The 18,685-nt window shown below is 55.5% G+C and overlaps 8 protein-coding genes across 8 annotated transcripts; 2 read left to right on the top strand and 6 right to left on the bottom strand.

The window, feature by feature from the left end:
- Positions 1-832: 832 nt before the first annotated feature.
- On the bottom strand, positions 833-2,488 carry CAOG_04318 (hypothetical protein). The gene has a single exon (XM_004348096.2). The coding sequence runs from the start codon at positions 2,372-2,374 to the stop codon at positions 1,133-1,135; it is 1,242 nt and encodes a 413-aa protein (XP_004348146.1). The 5' UTR covers positions 2,375-2,488; the 3' UTR covers positions 833-1,132.
- A 265-nt stretch (positions 2,489-2,753) lies between these two features.
- Positions 2,754-4,063, top strand: CAOG_04319 (molybdenum cofactor synthesis protein 2 large subunit; the record flags this gene model as incomplete). The annotated part of the gene is made up of 5 exons (XM_004348097.1): positions 2,754-2,834; positions 2,946-3,079; positions 3,161-3,279; positions 3,370-3,513; positions 3,624-4,063. The coding sequence occupies 5 exons, from the start codon at positions 2,754-2,756 to the stop codon at positions 4,061-4,063; spliced, it is 918 nt and encodes a 305-aa protein (XP_004348147.1).
- Positions 4,064-4,070: 7 nt separating this feature from the next.
- Positions 4,071-4,780, bottom strand: CAOG_04320 (hypothetical protein). Its single transcript, XM_004348098.2, has 4 exons — positions 4,697-4,780; positions 4,408-4,491; positions 4,297-4,334; positions 4,071-4,215 (listed from the first exon to the last, which is right to left on the bottom strand). Exons 1-4 carry the CDS (start codon positions 4,756-4,758, stop codon positions 4,172-4,174), a joined length of 228 nt encoding a protein of 75 aa, XP_004348148.1. The 5' UTR covers positions 4,759-4,780; the 3' UTR covers positions 4,071-4,171.
- Positions 4,781-4,811: 31 nt separating this feature from the next.
- On the bottom strand, positions 4,812-7,052 carry CAOG_04321 (substrate carrier family protein). Its single transcript, XM_004348099.2, has 7 exons — positions 6,940-7,052; positions 6,388-6,474; positions 6,037-6,147; positions 5,660-5,947; positions 5,259-5,422; positions 5,068-5,168; positions 4,812-4,955 (listed from the first exon to the last, which is right to left on the bottom strand). Exons 1-7 carry the CDS (start codon positions 7,033-7,035, stop codon positions 4,897-4,899), a joined length of 906 nt encoding a protein of 301 aa, XP_004348149.1. The 5' UTR covers positions 7,036-7,052; the 3' UTR covers positions 4,812-4,896.
- A 240-nt stretch (positions 7,053-7,292) lies between these two features.
- On the top strand, positions 7,293-11,945 carry CAOG_04322 (hypothetical protein; the record flags this gene model as incomplete). Its single annotated transcript, XM_004348100.2, has 1 exon — positions 7,293-11,945. One exon carries the CDS (start codon positions 7,293-7,295, stop codon positions 11,943-11,945), a length of 4,653 nt encoding a protein of 1,550 aa, XP_004348150.2.
- A 331-nt stretch (positions 11,946-12,276) lies between these two features.
- On the bottom strand, positions 12,277-13,139 carry CAOG_04323 (hypothetical protein). Its single transcript, XM_004348101.2, has one exon. It carries the CDS (start codon positions 13,107-13,109, stop codon positions 12,387-12,389), a length of 723 nt encoding a protein of 240 aa, XP_004348151.1. The 5' UTR covers positions 13,110-13,139; the 3' UTR covers positions 12,277-12,386.
- An 840-nt stretch (positions 13,140-13,979) lies between these two features.
- CAOG_04324 (hypothetical protein) lies at positions 13,980-16,828 on the bottom strand. Its single transcript, XM_004348102.2, has 6 exons — positions 15,508-16,828; positions 15,158-15,374; positions 14,805-15,050; positions 14,558-14,701; positions 14,262-14,428; positions 13,980-14,144 (listed from the first exon to the last, which is right to left on the bottom strand). Exons 1-6 carry the CDS (start codon positions 16,800-16,802, stop codon positions 14,021-14,023), a joined length of 2,193 nt encoding a protein of 730 aa, XP_004348152.1. The 5' UTR covers positions 16,803-16,828; the 3' UTR covers positions 13,980-14,020.
- Positions 16,829-17,701: 873 nt separating this feature from the next.
- CAOG_04325 (hypothetical protein) lies at positions 17,702-18,679 on the bottom strand. Its single transcript, XM_004348103.2, has one exon. It carries the CDS (start codon positions 18,612-18,614, stop codon positions 17,754-17,756), a length of 861 nt encoding a protein of 286 aa, XP_004348153.1. The 5' UTR covers positions 18,615-18,679; the 3' UTR covers positions 17,702-17,753.
- Between the last annotated feature and the right edge of the window lie 6 nt (positions 18,680-18,685).

Below are 18,685 nucleotides of genomic sequence, written 5' to 3' on the forward strand. Positions count from 1 at the left end.
GAGCCTGCCGCCCAGAGTTCGAGCAGTGCAGCGGCGGCTCCAGCATCCTCTTCCGCAGCCCCGACGCTGGCTACTTCTGCTTCACAGCTGCAAGCTCATCATAGCCATCAAGTTGAAAACGTCCATGACAACCAGCAGGGCGCAGCTGCCGCCAGAGCCCCTGTCCGTGGACGCAAACGCCGCCACCAAGACGACGACGACGACGACGACGACGAGTACTACCCGACGCAAGCAGAGTTCCAGCAAGATCAAGCAGAGGAGGGCAACGACAATTCCGAGTATATCGTGCAGAGCGAGGAGCACCCTGGTGTGAGCTTCCCTCAAAACAAGCGGTACAAGGCGTGGATCGTGCTCGACAATTGTCGCATCCACAAAACCGAGCAAGTCCGCGAGTTTTTCGCCGAGCGAGGCTACTGCATGGTCTTCTTGCCTGCCTACTCGTCTTTTCTCAACCCCATCGAGTACGTGTTCAACACAGTCAAGGCGGACTTCAAGAAGCACTCGTTGGAAACTGGCGAGTCTGTTTCGCAGCGCATCCGGCAAGCAACTGCAGCCGTAACCCCTGAAGGCTGTCAAAACACCATTAACCACATCAATTTGACGTATGTGACGCCGTGCCTGCAGCGGGAGGAGGTTACCGAGTGAACAGAAAAACCCCTCCCAACAAATTTGTCAATTCTGCTGGCTTTGGACCAGTCGCGCCGCTTGAGCACTTTGTAATGTCGATGTAGTTGATGTGAAGAACATAATCCTTGCAAGAGTCACTGTTGGTGAACGCTCATTTCCAACGCCGTTTTCGTGCACGGACATAAAGTGATTGCGCATTTCCAATGCTCTTTTCGTGCGATCCAATAATCAAACATTTCCAAAACTCAAACCATAGATTTACATTGACTGGTTTATGAAAGCCTGCAGAGCATTTTACGATAGTGTCCCTCCAATTTCCAGCAGTCGTGATATTTGCATTCTCGGGTGTCCAACCCCCAATATCTACACGCATTTTCAATCAAAGGGGCCCTCGTTCCAATACCCAGTTCGCAATACTGTACAAATCCCACAACATCCAAAACCTCCCTGCCCTGCCCTGGTAAGCACAATGTCGCTTTCTGAGCCCCGCTTCTTGGTCGCACGATCAAACCTGTGCCTGCTGGGCACGCGAGCACACGTCGTTGGAAAAGGCAGCAAGCCCGCCTGGCCGGCTGAAAATCCAGGTCAATGCAGCCCAGGCCGGACGTTCGGTGACTCGGAGATACTCGTCGTCGGGATACATGATTTGCTTGCGGGCGGACATCAACACGGACATGGCGAGTCGAACACATAGCAGCAGGCCAAACACCTCCAGCTCGGTGCGATTGAGCGAGCGCTTGGCAAGATAGCCGGAGAGTACACTGGCCGCCACGGCAACGGGATCGCTTTGGTCGAGAACGCAGTAGGCTGCAGCGATTGCCACATCAAAGACGAGGTGAGACCGCACAACATCGCCGAAATCGATGATGCCAATGACCTGCGGCGGCTCTTGCGCGACAAGAATGTTGTGGTCGTTGCAGTCGCCGTGGATGATGCCAATGCGCAACCCGGTCTCGGCGTCGAGGGCCGGAGGATTGGCCCACGCCTCGGTCATGAGCGGACCAACTGTGGCATCGAAGGCATCCAGGATGGACTGCGCAATCGCGTGTCGCTCGGGCAGCTTGACGAGCTCGAGGTGCTTTCGGAAGCGCGGAGCATGTCGCAAGTCCCACATGAAATCGCGGGTGGCGGCGGGGTGGTCGAACGTGTCGAACGCGTCTGCCATGGTCGCGACAAACCGGCCAACGGCCTCGTAGTGCGCTGCGTGCGGCTTGATTTCATACAGCAATGTTCCTGGCACAAACCCCAGCAAACGCACAGGCAGTGATGCCGGCGACGACGCGCTTTCAGTTGTAGTTGTCGGCTCCAGCGCCAGAGTGGACGGGTTGATTTCAAACATGACGGCGCCGCCATTCACCAGGCTGGGCATCACTGGCGGCGCAGGGCACTTGAGCGAGCGCAGATGCATCATGGCCTTGTTCTGCAAGTCCAGCGCATGGCGATCTTCGCCGCAGTTGTTGATCTTGAGGACGTACTCGTGCGAGGCGCCATTCTCGATCTGAGCCAACGCCGGCGACGCAGACTCGACGACGACGCCGACGCCGCGGACAAAGTAGTTGAGATCGTCGTACGAAGGGAACTCTTTGAGCAGCTCGGCCTGGATGCCAAAGTAGGTCGCGAGGACGTGCTTGACCTGCTCTTGGCTGAGGACGGGTTTGGTGATGGACGAGCTGTCGCCAGAGATCACAGCGGCGGCGGCGGCGGCGGCGGTCGTGGCGGGCTCGGGCGTCGTCACTGTCGATGCCATTCGTTGGATGGAAGGTCAGCAAATGTTGAGTTGAGATGCAGTGAATGGGTTTGAAACGAAGAGATGGAAAATGCTCCGCTTTGAAGTGCGGAGTGTTTTGGTTTTGTTTGGACTGAGATGTTGAGAGTGAAACAACAATATAATGTATTAATATGCAGCAATAACCCCCCCCCCAACTCATATCATAGGAATCGGTCGAGTGAAATGAGAAAACAAGTGCGATGCGATGGAAGCTGTGCTGCTGCTCTTCTTTGCAATGCGAAAACCAAGTTCTTAGATTTACTCTTTCACTCACAATCTGATGATCCACCTGCGCTTGCTTGTCATGCTGTCTGTCGTGTCTGAGCCAGCTGACGATCTCAGTCCTTTCTTTTGGCCCATGAACCCGGCTTCACTCCCTCTGCTTGAGCGTTTCGACCCTTCTTTGTCTTCGTCTTCCTCAACTCCATCTCCAGCAACAGTACGTCAGGAACGAAGCACACTTGGACTGTGCAAACCCCAAACCCAACACAAAGGGAACATTGACTCTCAATGAACACGATGCCCAACACTATGATGCACGATATGACAGGTCACCGTCTTGTTCTTTGCCAAGAGTCGCGAGCTGGTTGGTCTGTCGTCGGCCGTCCTGCGTCTCAATCTGCATCCTACCGCGACTGTCACTGCGCGACACGTCCTTGCTCAAGTCATCGCCTGCTTCCCAGCGTAAGCACTGCGCATTTGCTCGGGCCGCGTCTCTCGTTTTTGTCGCCTCACACAACACGTCTCATCACACATGGATTGCAGATTGCAGCCAGTGTCAAACTCGGTCATCCTCGCAGTCAACGAAGAGTACGCCGATCTAGAATCATCCATCTCGCTGAGTGCAGGCGACGAGCTCGCAGTCATCCCGCCCTTGTCCGGAGGCTAAAAGCACCACACCAGCCTCTGCCATCACTTGTTCTCTCCCTCTCTCTCTCCCGCTCTCTCTTTCTTTCTTTCAACCATGGCCGCAGTTATTACAACGGACGAGGACGATCGCATTCAGACACTGATCACGGCCGACCCGCTCGATGTGATGATGGCAATGCGTTTCACCCAGGACGACAGTTGCGGCGCCGTTTCGCTCTTTGTTGGCACGACTCGCGACACTTTCAACGGTACGACTATTTGCGCTTGTTTGGAGTGTTGAATGCACCGTGTGGTGGCAACGGACCTTTTGCGCTCATTGCTTTTCTTTTCGAAATCTTCCGTGATGTGTGCGCTCCAGGGCGAAAGGTCGTTCGGCTAGAGTACGAAGCCTATCCCTCCATGGCCGAAAAAGAGATGCGCAAGATTGGCCGCACGCTATTACAGCCTCCACATAGCGCCACCAAGGTGTCATTGCTGCATCGCATCGGCCTCGTGCCCGTTGGAGAGGCGAGCGTCATTATTGCCGTTTCGTCGCCACACCGGTCCAACGGAATCACCGCCATGCGGTATGGTATCGACGAGCTCAAGGCCACCGTGCCCATCTGGAAGAAGGAAGTCTACGACGACGGCGGCACGTCTTGGAAGGCCAATTGCGAGTGTGGCTGGGCTGGCAATCCCCAGTCTGCTCCCTCGGTCCCTGCAGGTTCACCACCAGATGCCGCTCAAAGCCCAACGCTCCACCAACATCACAGTCATGCACACGAGCAGCATGGTCATGCCCACCATCCGCAGCACTGAATCAAAGTGATTGGATCTGTAATGCGTGATTGTTGTCCGTTTTCGCTCGTTGACAGGCATGTGATGCATCGCTCTCCAACCATCAAGATGTACTTTTCTTTTCTTGCACTAGCTGTAATATAACTCGAGACTTTGTCCATCTGAGATTTCGTCTGTAGTTTGCAAGCAGTCGAACAAGTGAGTAAGCCATGCAGCAAACTCAAAACCCGCCGTTGGATTCACACTCTACATACAATCTTGCAGCATGATTTGGTTTTTGAGAATGCTATTCCTATCGGAGCCCCAGAGTGAGTGTACTTGCACTTCCATTGCGTTTCCATTGCATTTCCATTGCATCGCGTTACCATTTCTTGAGCACGATGCGGTCGGCTTGGGTGCCAATCTGCGCTGCAATGAGCTTCTTGAGATCGCCAATCGTGTCATCCGAGCTGGAAACAGACCGAGACCGAGACCGGGGCAACAATGGTGGACGAGTGAGTGTGTGGCGCACGTCTTTCGCAACGCGCTCGAGCCATCCAGGCGAGCCATTCCAACGCACACAGACAGGCAAAAAGCACAACATAAACCTTCCCTCCAGCTCCCCCCTTTTGTTGTTTGTCGGTCGGAGGGTCCGGAGTGAGGTGGGAGACGTACTTGCACTTGATGCGAGCCTTCCGACCAGTGCGATCGTTCACGAGCACTTCCATTGCCGACATGGCCGAGGGTAACAAGAAGAATAGAGACTGAGACTATTAAAGTGCAGGTTTGGTGCATACAAATAAAACAAGATTTATGGATTTGCATTGTTGTCATTTTCACACACGAAAAAACAAACCCAAACAAACAAAAAGGGCTTAGTGTTCGGATGAAACCAGGAACTTCTTGGCTGTCTCGTAGCCCAAGAAGCAAGCACCTGCGATTCCAGACACAGTCAACAGCACACCGTAGTCGTACTTTGGTGTGAGAGAAATGCCACCAAAGTCATCACCAAAAACCCTCGATTGCCTGGAAAACCCAGCGCTTACCATTTGCCGGGAAGGCACGCAACATGCAAACGCCAAAGCCCTTGTAGAAGCCGTTGATGCCTGAGGTGCGGTACGTTTGCTTGACGCAGTCCGCAATCGACCTGCAAAAAAAGCGTGGTTGTGAGTTCCAGAGGAGCTAAATCCCCCCCACAACATGCAACACACGATCAGAAATCGATTGGATTACGTACGAATACAAACGCTTGGAGCGATCGCTGGCATCGGTCTGCATCTTGGACTTGATGGCATCAAGCGGGTAGGTACCAATCCAATAGGCAATACCAGCCAAGCCACCAGCAGCAAAGCCTTGCAGCGGCGTCAGCTTGTCCACGTTGTTCCAGTTGCCATTGGCAAACTGCATGTACAATGTAACAAGAGAGAAAGAGAGAGAGAGAGAGAGAGAGAGAGAGAGAGAGAGAGAGAGAGAGAGAGAGAGAGAGAGAGAGAGAGAGAGAGAGAGAGAGAGAGAGAGAGAAGAGGAAGAAGAAGCAGAAGCAGAAGAAACAGAAGCAGAAGAAGCAGAAGAAGCAAACGAAAAAGCCTCAGAGTGAGTGATTGTCGCAAAATATCGGCACAGATCTTCAACGCCTACCTCACGACGTGCTTGCTCGTAAACACCAAAGTACATGGTGTTGGCAGGCACGTTACGGAGAAGAGTGGCGCCGAGACCTTGGTAGACACCGCGAATGCCAAACTGTGAGGTGACTTGACGCAGGCAGTCGAACGTGCTCTTGTACTGGGCGGTCGAGCCCGAGCCGTACTGCGTTTGCATCTTGGCCTTGATCAAATCGACGGGCGACTCGACCAGGGCGACCACAGCACCCGTTTCGGCACCGGCCAGCAGCATGCGCAGGATGGGCAACTGCTTTTCACCGTGTGGCTGCGAAAAAAAAGAAGCGAAACAATCAAATGAAATATAAGTGAGATTGCTGCACTGTCGCAGTTTTATTAGACACGACAATGTCTCACCTTGTTGTCGTTAAGAGTATACTTGATCGCTCCGTAGGCGCAGAAGAGCGTAGCATTCATGGCTGCGACACCGACCAGCGGTGATGCGACGCCCTTGTACAGACCCCAGAACTAGCAACATCCATGCAAACCACATGCTACTTGGTGAGCATAAGACCTAGTCCCCCACCACCCACTCAGCACACAACACAACAGCGCACAAATAACAAAGACAACGCGTGCGGTCTCGAGGCACTGAGGAGTCAAGGGGCGTTTGTGTTTCACCTCGCTCAGACCGCACACAGAACCGCGCACTCGGATCACACAACGCTGCTTCACAATACAAGAGCAAAAGCACGCATGGTAACTTACACCCTCGTTCTTGATGGTCTGGCGCAGGCAGTCCATCGTGCTCGTGAACTGAGGTGCGCCTGGAGTGCCCGACGTCTGCATGCGAACCTGCCACCAGTCAAAACCACAACCACAGTCTCAAGTTCAGTGACAAAGTTCCGTTATCAGACAAAAGGTAAGCTGCACAGATCTGTGGTTGCTGCTGCTGCTGCTGTTGCTGTTGCTGTTGCTGTTTGAGATTGGACGTTTAGGTGATGCGACGTATGGGCGAAGATTTCCAACAAGCACGAGGAGCAGGCTTTTTTGTGGCTATCTCACTGAGTCGGTCGCATCAACAGTCACTCTGTCATTCAGCCTCTCTCTCCTGGCTCACTCACAAACTCACTAACGCGCTAATTCACTCTCCTATCGACAAGTCACGGATGGTGGTGGTTTTGGCGGGGGGGGGGCAGAACGGATCAACCTCAGTTCATCGATTGATTCAACCATGATGCAACCCCCCTCCTCCTCCATCACCTCTCCCGCCTCTGGAAACAGGGAAATCGATGTCTTTATGGGCTGGCGTGCACTGACCTTGAGCGTGTCCAGCGGATGGCCTGCAATCACCATGCACACGCCGCCAACGCTGCCAGCCGCAATGTCCTCGATCGCGTCCTTGACTTCGCTCATTCTGCCTTCAATAACAAATACGAAATGACTGCAACAACAACGAAACTCGCTTTTGAAACAACAAAATAAAGGTTTTGAATACAATTTTTTCGTCGTTTCTGAGTTTTCTGAGTTTTCTGAGTTTTCTGAGTTTTCTGAGTTTTCTGAGTTTTCTGAGTTTTCTGAGTTTTTTTTTTTTTTTTTTTTTTTTTTTTTTTTTTTTTTTGTGCTATTTCGAAGAGCAGCATCATGGACGACGAGCATCGAAGAGCAGCATCATGGACGACGAGCATCTGTTGCTTGGCGACGATGGCGCGGAAGGCTGGACGAAGGCGGGCGACCGACTGACTGCTGACGACCTGAGCATCTTTGAAAGCCTGAACGACGACTGGCTGGGTTCGCCGGCAGCAACTGAGCGGCTGAAGGGACTGCCTTTTGCTGCAGCCTCTGCCGCTGCTCACAACAACAACAACAGCAGCAACAGCAACAGCAGCAACGACATTACCCGCCAGAGCCACCTCCACCACCAGAGCCAGAGCCAGAGCCAGAGCCATAGCCAGAGCCAGAGCCAGTCGGATGGCGAGCTCATCGCGCTCCCGTCCATTGACGACGACGGTGACTTGGCATCCCCCGAACTGCTGCTGACGAGTCCAACTGCGAATGCTAGTGCCGACGCCGATGCCGATGCTGACACTGTGACGATGGGTGCCGTCGACGCTCTGGGGCTGGACTACTCGGAACCCGTCGTCTTTGCTGCAGCTTCGCAGCCGCCGAGCCAGACTATTACTTCCTCGTCGCCAGTAGTCCTTCCCGCTGCCCAGCGGCAGGTCTCCGAGGCCCAGCGCCTGCAGCTGGACCACGCTGCCCAAGTCCTCAAGACGTGGCTCGAGCGCCGCCCGCATCGCATCCACGGTCGCGCCGAGGCAGGCGGGGCATTTGCTCCGCATCGCGAGCTGGCCAAGCTCGTCAAGGACTCGTGCGCTTCGTTCCGCGACTTTGTCCTCGCATACCCAGCACTGTTCATTCTGTTTCCAAACCGCGGAGGCAAGGAGATGATTGGCATTGCATCGGACGGCGTGCCATCCATGAAAATCGTTGACGAAACGAGCGCCGCCAACAAGTTTGTGAGCAAGAAGCCGCTGCAGGGTGGCGAGGCGCCCCTCGGCGCACCAGGAACACCATCACCGCTCAAGGCTGCCGCACGAACGATGCAACAAGCCCAGCAGCAGCAGCAGCAGCCCGTGCCAGACTTGTTCTCCCCTACCCAATTTCGCGCGTCGTCTTCCTCCTCGACGTCTTCGCGGGCAACTTCTCCAACTCCCGACGCTGCTGGGCAGCCAGTGACACCACCGCAGCTCGTTGGCTCGATCGAGAACCAAGCTCGCACGCTGCTTGCATTTGCTGTTGACTCGCTACCTGGTGACGTTCCGGGCGAGTCCAGCCTGCGCTTGTTGCGGCCGTATTTGACGAGCGCGCTCCACCGTGGCATCGAGTCCACCTACCACTCGCTGGCCAAGTTCATTATGCACAAGTCGTCCGGATTTGAGTTTGTGGAAAACCGGCCAGGCGTCTTCCGACGCGCTGCACCTCGTGCATCGCGTGCTGCCGTCGTCCAGTCCGCCACCCTTGCCAAGTCGTCGGCTGCGGCTGGAGGTGTTGCGGCTGGAGGTGCTGCTTCGCCACGGTTGCAACCCGAACGGCTCCCTGAAGATGCCACCGTCCTGAGTGATACACCCGTTCCAGCATCAGCAGCAACCGCGCGGAACCCCGACACGGAGCTCGACAAGCATGTGCGCATGCACCTGTTCCTCGGCCTCTCACTGCAACATCGTCCCGGAGCCGCATTCGAGGCCCACACGAATGTCGTCTACGGCGCCATGCCAGCAGACCTCAAGCATTACATTGCGCGTGTCTACCGATCGCTCGGCCAGTTTGTCAACGCGAAAGGCTCCAGTTTTGCTTTCACTGAGCGGCCTGGGATTTACTACCGCCATCCTGCCAATGACCCGCCTCCGCTTCCCCAACAGCCTCCCCAGCAGCCGATCGCTTCTGTGGTGCACCCTGCGCCCGGCAGCCAAGCTCTCGCGCAACCACTTGCGTCAACGAGCCCATCTCCCGCAGCAGGAGCAGCAGGAGCAGGAGCAGGAGCAGCAGCAGGAGCAGCGGGCTCGAGTCCTGTCAGTGCTTCAAAGGTCATCGATGATTCGGCTTCTCGGGTTCCGATTTCGACGACCGTGAAAGGCGCGGCCGCGGCCGCGGCGCCTCCCGCACCGAAAGGGTCGCGTGCAGCATCGCACGAGTTCCATCCGGCGTTGCCACTCAATAGCGCTCCTCAAGCTGCAGCAGTACCGCAGCCGCACGCCGCTTCCGCTTCCGCTTCTCGAACCACTGCCGAGCCACAACAGGACGCCGCGCACTCACGTCAGCTCGGTTTCTTTGAGTTTCTCGACGGCATTCCCGTGTTTGTAGTCTCCACCGTGGCATCCGCAGCCGCTGCCTTCCAAGTGCTTCATTCTGTCGACCGCGTCGCGGTGGATTGCGAGTGGATTGGCGACGGGCAGCCCGGTCAAGAAGAAGAGCGGCTCAGCCTCGTTCAGATCGCCGCCCCTGCCACGCCAACGCATGTCAATGGTGTGGTGTATCTGCTCGATCTTTTGAGCGATTGTGCCCCTGCGAGCATTATTGCGCCGCTCGGTGTGCTTCTTGCGCGGCAGACCATTGTCAAGGTTTTCCATGACGCGCGCAAGGATGTTGCGTTGCTCACGCGCTCCACTGGCATCGCCGCTGTCCATAACTATGCCGACACCCAGGCCGAGTATGCGATTCTGCAGAGCTTGCGGCAGCTGGTGCACAACGAGGCTGGCGTGGCTCTGGTTCCGTCGGGAACCGGTGCCAATGTCCCTGCCCGCGTCGGCTTGAACGCTCTTTTCGAGCAACTGGCGCTTCCCACCAACCCTCTCAAGGCGACCTTCGCCGCTCGTTTCCGCACCGAAAAGCACCTCTGGCAGCGTCGTCCGCTCGACCGTGACAGCATTGTCTACGCTGCGTACGACACGCTTCACTTGCTCCGTGCCCGTGATATGATCCGGCAAGGCATTCTTGCCTGCACTGATGATGCGACCTCGCAGCTGTGGGTGAACGCACCAAACCACCTCGGTGGGCCTATTGCCTCGAAGCTCAACGGCGCGTCACCCGCTGCCGCGCGGGCAAGCAGCAGCAGCAGCAGCAGCAGCTCGGCGGCATCCATTTCTGCCGTTGGTGGCGCTGCATCCTCCTTGGCGAACGGAGGACACTCTTCAAATGACTTTGAACATCCCGCCGCTCCTTCCACTTCTGCCAAGTCGGTGATCGTTCAAGTGCCCGGTGGTCGTGCCTTGAACACGACATTCGCGTTGTCCATGTCGGCATCGGGAAACCTGGAGTACACCGCACAGGCGAACGCTGCAGCGGACGAGTTACCGCCTCCGCCTCGACGCCGACTGGCCTATCTCGGCTTGGCGGCCAACCTCATGCCCGCGAGCATTCGACAGTTCTTGTTGCAAACGTTCCCGCCGTCCGCTTACAGCGGCGACGGGCTGACCCTGCCTCTCCGTATGACTCTGGTGGTTGGACACCCGCTTGTTGTCGAAGACAAAAGCCATCGTTCACAGACCGGACCTGTGATTTCAGCAGCCAATCTGCAAGAAATCCAGCGTATGGTGGATCATCACACTCAAGAGATGGCTTCGCGTCGGCAAAACACAGCAGCAGTGTCCCAGCCTGGATATCTCTATCGACATGGGCATGCAGCTAATAACCCAGGTGACGAGCAGTGGCATGACGAGCCTCACCTTCGTCTTGTTCACCACACCTCGAGCTCCATGTCGCTGATTGCGTGCTACGACGACTACCCTGCACTGAGCGGTCTGATTGCCGATCTCTTGGTCCCTGCTCCCCAGTTGTCGGCGTCCCAGCCTTCCTCTGTGGCATTTTCTCGCGGAAATAGAGCGGTGGGCGTGCTCGTTGTTGGCGGCCGTCGCGCAGGAAAGTCGGCGCTCTTGCGCTCCATTCGCGACTTTTGGAGCAAGTCTCCCGATGCGCCGACTGTGTTTGTGGATGTGGACGCTTGTCCCACCCATAGCAAGTCCGCCGCCAAGGCGCATACGACTGTTTATGTGGACGAATATACCGGGCAACCCACCTCCAGTGTGGTCGTTTCAGAGTCGGCCCGAAATTGCATTCATTTGGATGGCTCGAACCTCAAGCACCGCAGCCGGGATCAAGCAGTCGAAGCGTCGGTGCGAGAGTCAGGCAGCCAACATGTCGTGCTGGATTCCATCAGCACTGCTGAAGATGTCGAGTTGGTGCTCTCGCTTTTGCGGAGCGGCGTTTCTGTCGCGGCAGGCGTCTGCGCAACGTCCCTCGCACACATGCTGCTTGACTCGAAAATGCACAAGCTTGTGGGATATCTGAACAATGACAATGGCCAAGTGCAGCGCACGACTACCGCCGCTGTTTCCACCGTGATTGAGTTGCTCAGCTTCAACAAGTATCGCATCTTCAGCCCGGTGGAAACCACGCTTGACGCGCTCGTTGGAAATGCGGCGCACGTTGTTCAGTCCTTGCGCTGGCGCCAACGAATTGGACTGGAACAGCCCGATGTTCCGCCGCCGGAAAAGCAGCCTTCAGCTCAAGCCGGAGCTGCCCTTGGATACAATGCGTATGATCCTCGCACTGGCGCTCCAAGCAGCCCCAGCCCCCGGTCTGTTCGATCTGTTGATCCGGAAACTGGAACCGCGACAGCGCGTGTGCTTCCACCCAATGCCCCTTACACCCCGCCTGTGCCAAAGTACGCCCATTTCGCACGATTCGAGCTGATGCGATGCCAAGAGGACTACTTGGGCTCCTCGCAGCGCGACTGGTTGGCTCACGTTCGCGTTGCTCTTCGCTGACAAATCGGCTGAAATCAGCACTGTTTACAACTCCTTTTTTAATTGAGCGGCTTCCCCGCAAAGGCTTTTTCTTGTCTGTTTCCTCCAATTATGCGTATCTTTTTGATGTCGACCCTACCGACGGTCGCTCGATGTGTTTGTGCTGACTGTGATATCTTTGTTGTTGGAGCTCGTTTTGGTGTTGCCTTCTCCGTTCATCACTCTCTCTCGGACTGAAAGTGATACGATGTAGATCGAAGTGCAAAAAAAACGAAAACAAAACACGCAAACCAATGATCAACAAACAGCAGCTTTCTGTGTGCCAACATGCCGGCTTTGAAAACAAAAAAAATGTCATGCTTTGATTTTTCCAAATAAAAAAAAATTGAGCTACAGCAACAATCCCGACAAATTCAGCCAAATTCAGAAAAAACCGCCCTTCACCATCGACGGAATGTCCAATTACGAGCTGGAAGGGGGCGAGGGCGGAGACGGAGGCGGGGTTTCAATCCAGCCCATGCTTCGGAGCTTGGAGACAATCGCAGGAGTGACGCCCAGAGCAAAGCCCCAACGGAGTGGCGCGGTGACCTTGTAGACGGCGTACGCCACAACAAACTGGCCTGCGTTGGGGTTGAACCACGCATGCTCAATGCCCAGATAGTCAAACACTGCGGGGATGTCGACGCCAAAGCTCAGCGCCGCATAAACTGCAGCGTAAGTGACGAGATCAATGGCGATCAGGGTGACAAGACCGACGCGACCGTACTCGCGCACAAAGCGACGGAATCTGCTTTCTTCCTTTGGTGGCTTTGCCGACGTCGCTGCGTCTGGGCCGGAGGTGGAGGTGGAGGAGGTGGCGCTGGCTGGCTTTTCGGCAGCAAGCGACCGTGCGGCAAGCGACAGTCCGCGTGAGTGGGACTGTGCGAGAGGCTTGCTCGCCATCGCGGGGAGTGTGACTCGAGCATTCATCCAGCTCGACCCTGGGCGTGCGACAGCGGCAGCGGCAGGCAGCCATCCAGTCGCAGACGAGGACAGCGAGCGGGCGATCGACGTTGAGCTCGAAGCTGGCTGCAATCCGAAGCCAGTCACAGCCGCAACACCAACACGGCCAGAGATCGAAGGCGCGCAAGTGTAGCTCTGTCCGCAGAGTGCCACGCGAGCCCGGAGTAGGCACAGCGATGCCATGGTTTCAAACAATGGGGCGATTGGGAAACGGGAAAGACTGAGTTTTTTTTTTTTTTTTTTTTTGGCCGAGACATTTTGACTTTGCGTTTTTTGCTGCAACGTTAGCAAAAGCAGTAAGCAATACAGTGTCGTGTGATGCCGATGTGACGCATGGCTAGAAACGGCGTTGGAGTGATTGCTGGAGAACGAGAAAAGTCTTTGAAAATCTTTCATTTCAGAGCCATGATCAAGATACACACACCACACGTGTGTTTTCACACTCGGCTCATCTGCCACAAGGCGAATCAACAATTCATGTAGAAGGATAAAAGGGCTGGCAAAAGGCACAACAACGCGGTTCGATGGCGGCAAACGCCGACCCAAAATGGAAGCGGCGTCAAATTCTGAATCACCATGTGGAAAGCAGGCCCTTTGAAACCAGTCTGTCACCCCCTTTACTTGCTGCTCTTGGCGCTCCGACGCATTTGAGCTCGCACGCAGACACGACACGCACTCGCACGAACGAACGCGACCGACGCGCACAGCCAGATCGCGGCTTTTTGGTTGTTTGGCTCTTCAGGAAGTCCTTGCGCAAAAAAAGCACCTGAGGCAACACCGGCTCATGACTGCGGAAAACCCGCATCGTGCATTGGTTGTCCAGGCCGTAGTGCGTAAGAAGAGCACGCCAGTGGCGAATCGGCTCGGTGGGTGTGTGGGAGTAGCAACACGTTTGCGTTGACTTGACCTCACAATACCGGACCGTACATTTTTTTTTTATCTTTCTTTTCGACCTTTTCAACTTGAATATCCGACACTCTAACAAATCCTGTACACACGTATCGCAACCAGGTTCAGCTGATTTGCAGTTCATGCAAAGCGAGACATTGGAGCTTGGAGCGCATTTTGTGTTTATTTTGTGACACACGGAATGTTTACTGCGAGCGCAACATGCGGTAGGTGCGCGTGCTCAGCAGCTTTTCCAAGTTGGGATCAGAACGGCAAACCTCATAAATGTCCAGCAGACTGCTGCGCAGGAGCTGAGAGAACTTTTTGACGCTGCGAGGCAAGCAAGTGCAACAAAATGACAACCAGCGGGTTAGAAATCATCTGCCCACGCACACAAGCTTTTCTTTGCCAAAAGTGTTCCATGCAATGGTCGCAGTTCACACGTACTCGGTTTCAGGGTTTGCGGCAAAGCACGAAAGATGCGCCCAGATGCGGAAGTCGTCCACAATGTACGAGCAGCCGTAACCGTTGGCAACAAGGGGAGCAAAGCCACCGCCAAGCATGCGCAGGGCAGGTGTCTGGCTGGTCGAGAGACGGAAGGGAAGGGACATGGCCTGGAATTCAAAAAAATAAATAAAAAATAAAAAAACAGCAATGAGCAGTCAATGAAAACGATGCAGTGAGCCAATCGAACGCCTTCCAATCTACTCAGTCACATCAAGCACACCAAAAGAGCAACTCACCTTGTCGGCCAAGAAGGGCGAGTCGATGCCAGCACCGCGGGCCAAGATGCGAAGGCCAAGAAGGTGACGGTCGATGCCATCGCCGTTGGTGGCCGCGCGCATGAACTTGACGTGGCTCTTGCAGGCAGCACGCAGGAGCTCGAGCTGCATTGATATCGTACAATACGGAGAAAAACGTAAAAAAAAAATGAGCCGACAAACCAACACGACAACCCTAGGATTGAGAAAACACAAACGGGCCTCCGACCTTCTTTTCAGAGGAAACGCCCGAGGCTTGCATGGCATCGACAAAGCGCTTGGATTCGATCGAGCACGAGCGCACGGTTTCGGTGCGACCATGGTTGAAGCGGACCGTGGCGGCGCTTTCGTACGTCAAGCACGGCTCGTTGTGCATGCGGAAGAAGGCGAGCTGGATGGCCATCTGGACAAACGCATCGGGGCTCACGCCAATCTTCTTGATCACGTCCTTGCCGAAGACTTGGAACTTGAGCACCTGGATGCGACGATGCAAGCGTCCGAATGTCGTGAGTAAGCTGCTCAAAATGCTCAAAATGCGCACAAGAAAAACGGGTTGAACGCAAACAAGCAACGAACGCATACCTCCAAATCAATCATGGGAACAACAGTCTTCATGTAGTCACTGTGGGCTTCAGCAATCGTCGCGCGCATCAAGGGCGTCAGGTGCCAGTGCAGACGGGTCGGGGGTGCAAGCGCATTGTCGGCGACATCCGTCACATCCGGAGTCCAATGGTCGGCCGTGCTCTCGACAGAGTAAACAAAGTCCATGACGTGCACCATGACGGAGGCATCCGACCAGCTGCAACAACAAAAAGTGGAACAGGGGCGCGCACACACATAATAACGGAGTCAGCGCGGGCTCCACCTATCTGTCACAGACACACACTCTCTCTTTCTCCCCCTCTCCCCCCCTCTCTCTCCTGACGACTCACGTATGGTCCACATTCATCGAGTGGCGGCCGTTCTTGAAAAAGATAATGTTCAGGTTCTTGTCAAACCAGTAGCCACGGCCGTGGTGGTGCAAACCCTCGTACGAAAGTTCCTCGACGGTTTCGGGGGCGGGCTCGTTGGTGTCGAGCACAACGACAAACAGCGCGGACTCGATGACCTCGATGCTCTCCTTGTTGATCTTGTCCATGGCGATGAGCTCTTGGCGCTGCTTGGCCCAGACGCTGCGGTTTTGGCTGGTGAGGATGGCAACGGGCTCGCTCGAGTCGGAGGGGACGCTCGAGGACTGGGTCTGGAGGTCGATGATGCGGCCGAGTTGGACACGGAGTTCGTGGGCGGAGAGCTGGGCAACGCCATGGCCTTCGTCGTGGAAGACGTCCACGCGGTAGATGGCATTGTTGCACATGACCACAATGTGCTTGGACTTTGAGTGAACGACCAGTCGGTCAACAGGGTCCTCGGGGATGCGCACCGTGCCGAAAATGCGAGAGTACTGGTGCATGCAGAGCGGAACAGTCTCCTGCACGCGGTTGGGCGCAAGGCTTTGGGTGTCAATCATGCGCTTGAACTTGAGGAGGGCAACAATGGCGTTGGCAGCGCGGCCCACTTGCGAGGTCAGCACGGGGTCGATGCGGTCGAGGCCATACCAGTTCGAGTAGATGGGCAGGGGATCGCGGCCGCTCAGGTAGACAATCTGCTCCCACCACGTCCACAGCCAGCTCGTGCCCTTGGCAACCTCGGCGTCACGGTGGGCGAGCAGCATGTTCTGGAGACGCTCGCCGTCGCCGCCAATGCGGATGAAATCGTCGGCCAGCTTCTTGGTGGTGGCGTACTCTTGGTCGTTGAGCAGCGGTCGGACGGACTTGAGGTACTTGTCGACGGTCTGGTGGAGCGGGGGCACGGGCAGCGCAGGCAGGGTGGACTGCAGCTCCCAGAGGCGAGGCTTGTTGCCGCCAAAGAGTCCGACAAGGCCGAGGAGAATCTGCGAGGTCAGGGCGGAGGGGTTGTACGCCCAGCCAGTGTGGCTGAGCAGCAGACGGAGAACGCGGATGCGCAGCCAGCGGACGCGCTTGATGGTATACAGCACGATGGCCACAGCGCCGACAATGTTGAAGAGCAGGCCAATGACGAGCGAGGCGACCGGGGGCGAGTACAGCGCGAGTGCGAGCAGTGTGACGAGCACAGCAATCACAATCGAGACAGGCGTCGACAGACGCGGAGCCGCTGCCGCTGCCGCTGCGACCGCAGACACGGGCGCGGAGGCCTGCGAGCGAGACATTGCGACGGTGTTGATGAAGGGCGGGTCTGTGTGGACAAGGGGGGGGGAGCGAAGCAGGTGAGTGAGCGGAGGTTTTCACACCCGCTTTTGTTCAAGTTGTTCAACTGTGGCTAAAAGTACAGCTTTCAAGACTGAGAGGAGCAATGCGGTAACGAGCCCAGAAGCGGGGGAAAAAAGAAGCAAAGCAAAGCAAGGGTTACAAAAAAAAAAAAAAAAAAAAAAAAAAAAAAAGGCAAAAGAAGTGAAACAAAGAAGATCAGAAAGCCCAAAAAAAAAAAAAAAAAAAAAAAAAAAAAAAAAAAAAAAAAAAAAAATCTCCACGTGAAAACTTGTTGGGGAACAAAATCTTTTTTGGAGGGAGAAAGATAGAGGGGAAGATTGGCTTATTGGGAGATGAAGAAGAGGGAGACGAAAACAATGGAAGAGAGAGAGAAAGAGAGAGAGAGAGAGAGAGAGAGAGAGAGAGAGAGCAGTGAAATCGGGGAGGGCGGGCAGCAAAGAGAGAAAGAAGAAGAAGCATCAAAAAGAAGAAGAAAAAAGGCGAAAGGACACCCGCTTCAGCAATAGCGGCAAGGAGACACGCAAAGAGACACGCGTCTTGACGGGGTTTGGGATGTGGATGTGTGTGTGTGTGTGAGTGTGTGTGTGTGAGTGTGTAAGGTGCATTGCAAATCCCAAGTAGAAACGCAACGGAAGAGAGAGAGAGAGAGAGAGAGCGAGAGAGGGACTCAGTATTTTGATCAACAAATGCATCTTACAAAAGTACAAAAGACTGATCCACTTCGGTGTAAGTGGATGGGATGATACTGTGTCCGAGAAACGGAATAATGCAAAAACAAAGAAGAAACACGCTCAAAAAGTGACCCTCGGTTTGAGTTGCTCAGAGGAAAAAAAAAAAATCTGCCAACTTTCAATTCTACACATTCTACACATTCTTCACACGCACGGCACTCAAGCCACCACGCTGCAGACACCCTGTGCAAGAGGAAGAGCAAGCTTGCCGGCAAGCTCGGTGATCAAGCTCGAGGCAGCATCGGTGGACATGACGGTGAGTTCGGGCAGGTGAACAAACATGGCTGGGATGAGCGCGAATGCCGGCGAGCGGCACAGATTGCGCGAGCGCAGCTGGTACAGGGTCCGATACAGCGTCTCATTGCAGTAGAAGGTGCCTGCATCGCGCGACCAGGCCTCGGTCGTGTCGTTGGCGCTGAAGCGGGTCGGATTCACCTTGAGCGCGGCGTCTGTCGCCAGCGGCCGTCCCAGCCGACGCTCAGCCAGCGAGTACAGCTCGGGGATGCGCACATGGCCCAGGTTGACTGTGGTTGGGAGCAGGGTCGGACCGCCGGGCTGGATGGGACCGGGCGTGGAGGCGTTTGCGCGCTGGTTGAAGCCTATCGTCTCAAAGAGCAGGCCCTTGGCAGCATCTTCAAGGCCCATATGAATGATGACATCGTACGGGATGCGGTCGGCCGTCGCTTCGGTGAACTTGGACAGGTAGCTGGCCACCGCGACCGAGCCGTTGTCGGCCACCGGCAGCACCATGGTCCGGAAGCACACTGCATAGTCGTGCTTGACGACATTGTCTGCGCGGAACTGTGCGCACTGGTCGTGGAGGGCCTCGGCGACGAGCTGCGACGGGTTGGTTGTGTAGTTCATGAACGGGCCAAAGCCAGTGAGCAGGACCTGGAAGGCGCCCGGCGGGTCGGCTGCTTGCCGCTGCGGCAGCATGCCATGAAGCGACGCAGCTGTTGCCGCGCCTGGGTTGAGCGCGAGCGTGATGACAGCGGCGATGACGACCAGCACCAATTTCATCTGACAAGCTGACAAATCTGACAAAGTAAGAGTGCGGTGACCGACGTGGGAGATCAGCCTTCTTCTCTGTG

This window comes from Capsaspora owczarzaki, assembly GCF_000151315.2.
Source record: "Capsaspora owczarzaki ATCC 30864 unplaced genomic scaffold supercont2.6, whole genome shotgun sequence".
In the NCBI taxonomy this organism is placed as follows: domain Eukaryota; class Filasterea; order Ministeriida; family Capsasporidae; genus Capsaspora; species Capsaspora owczarzaki.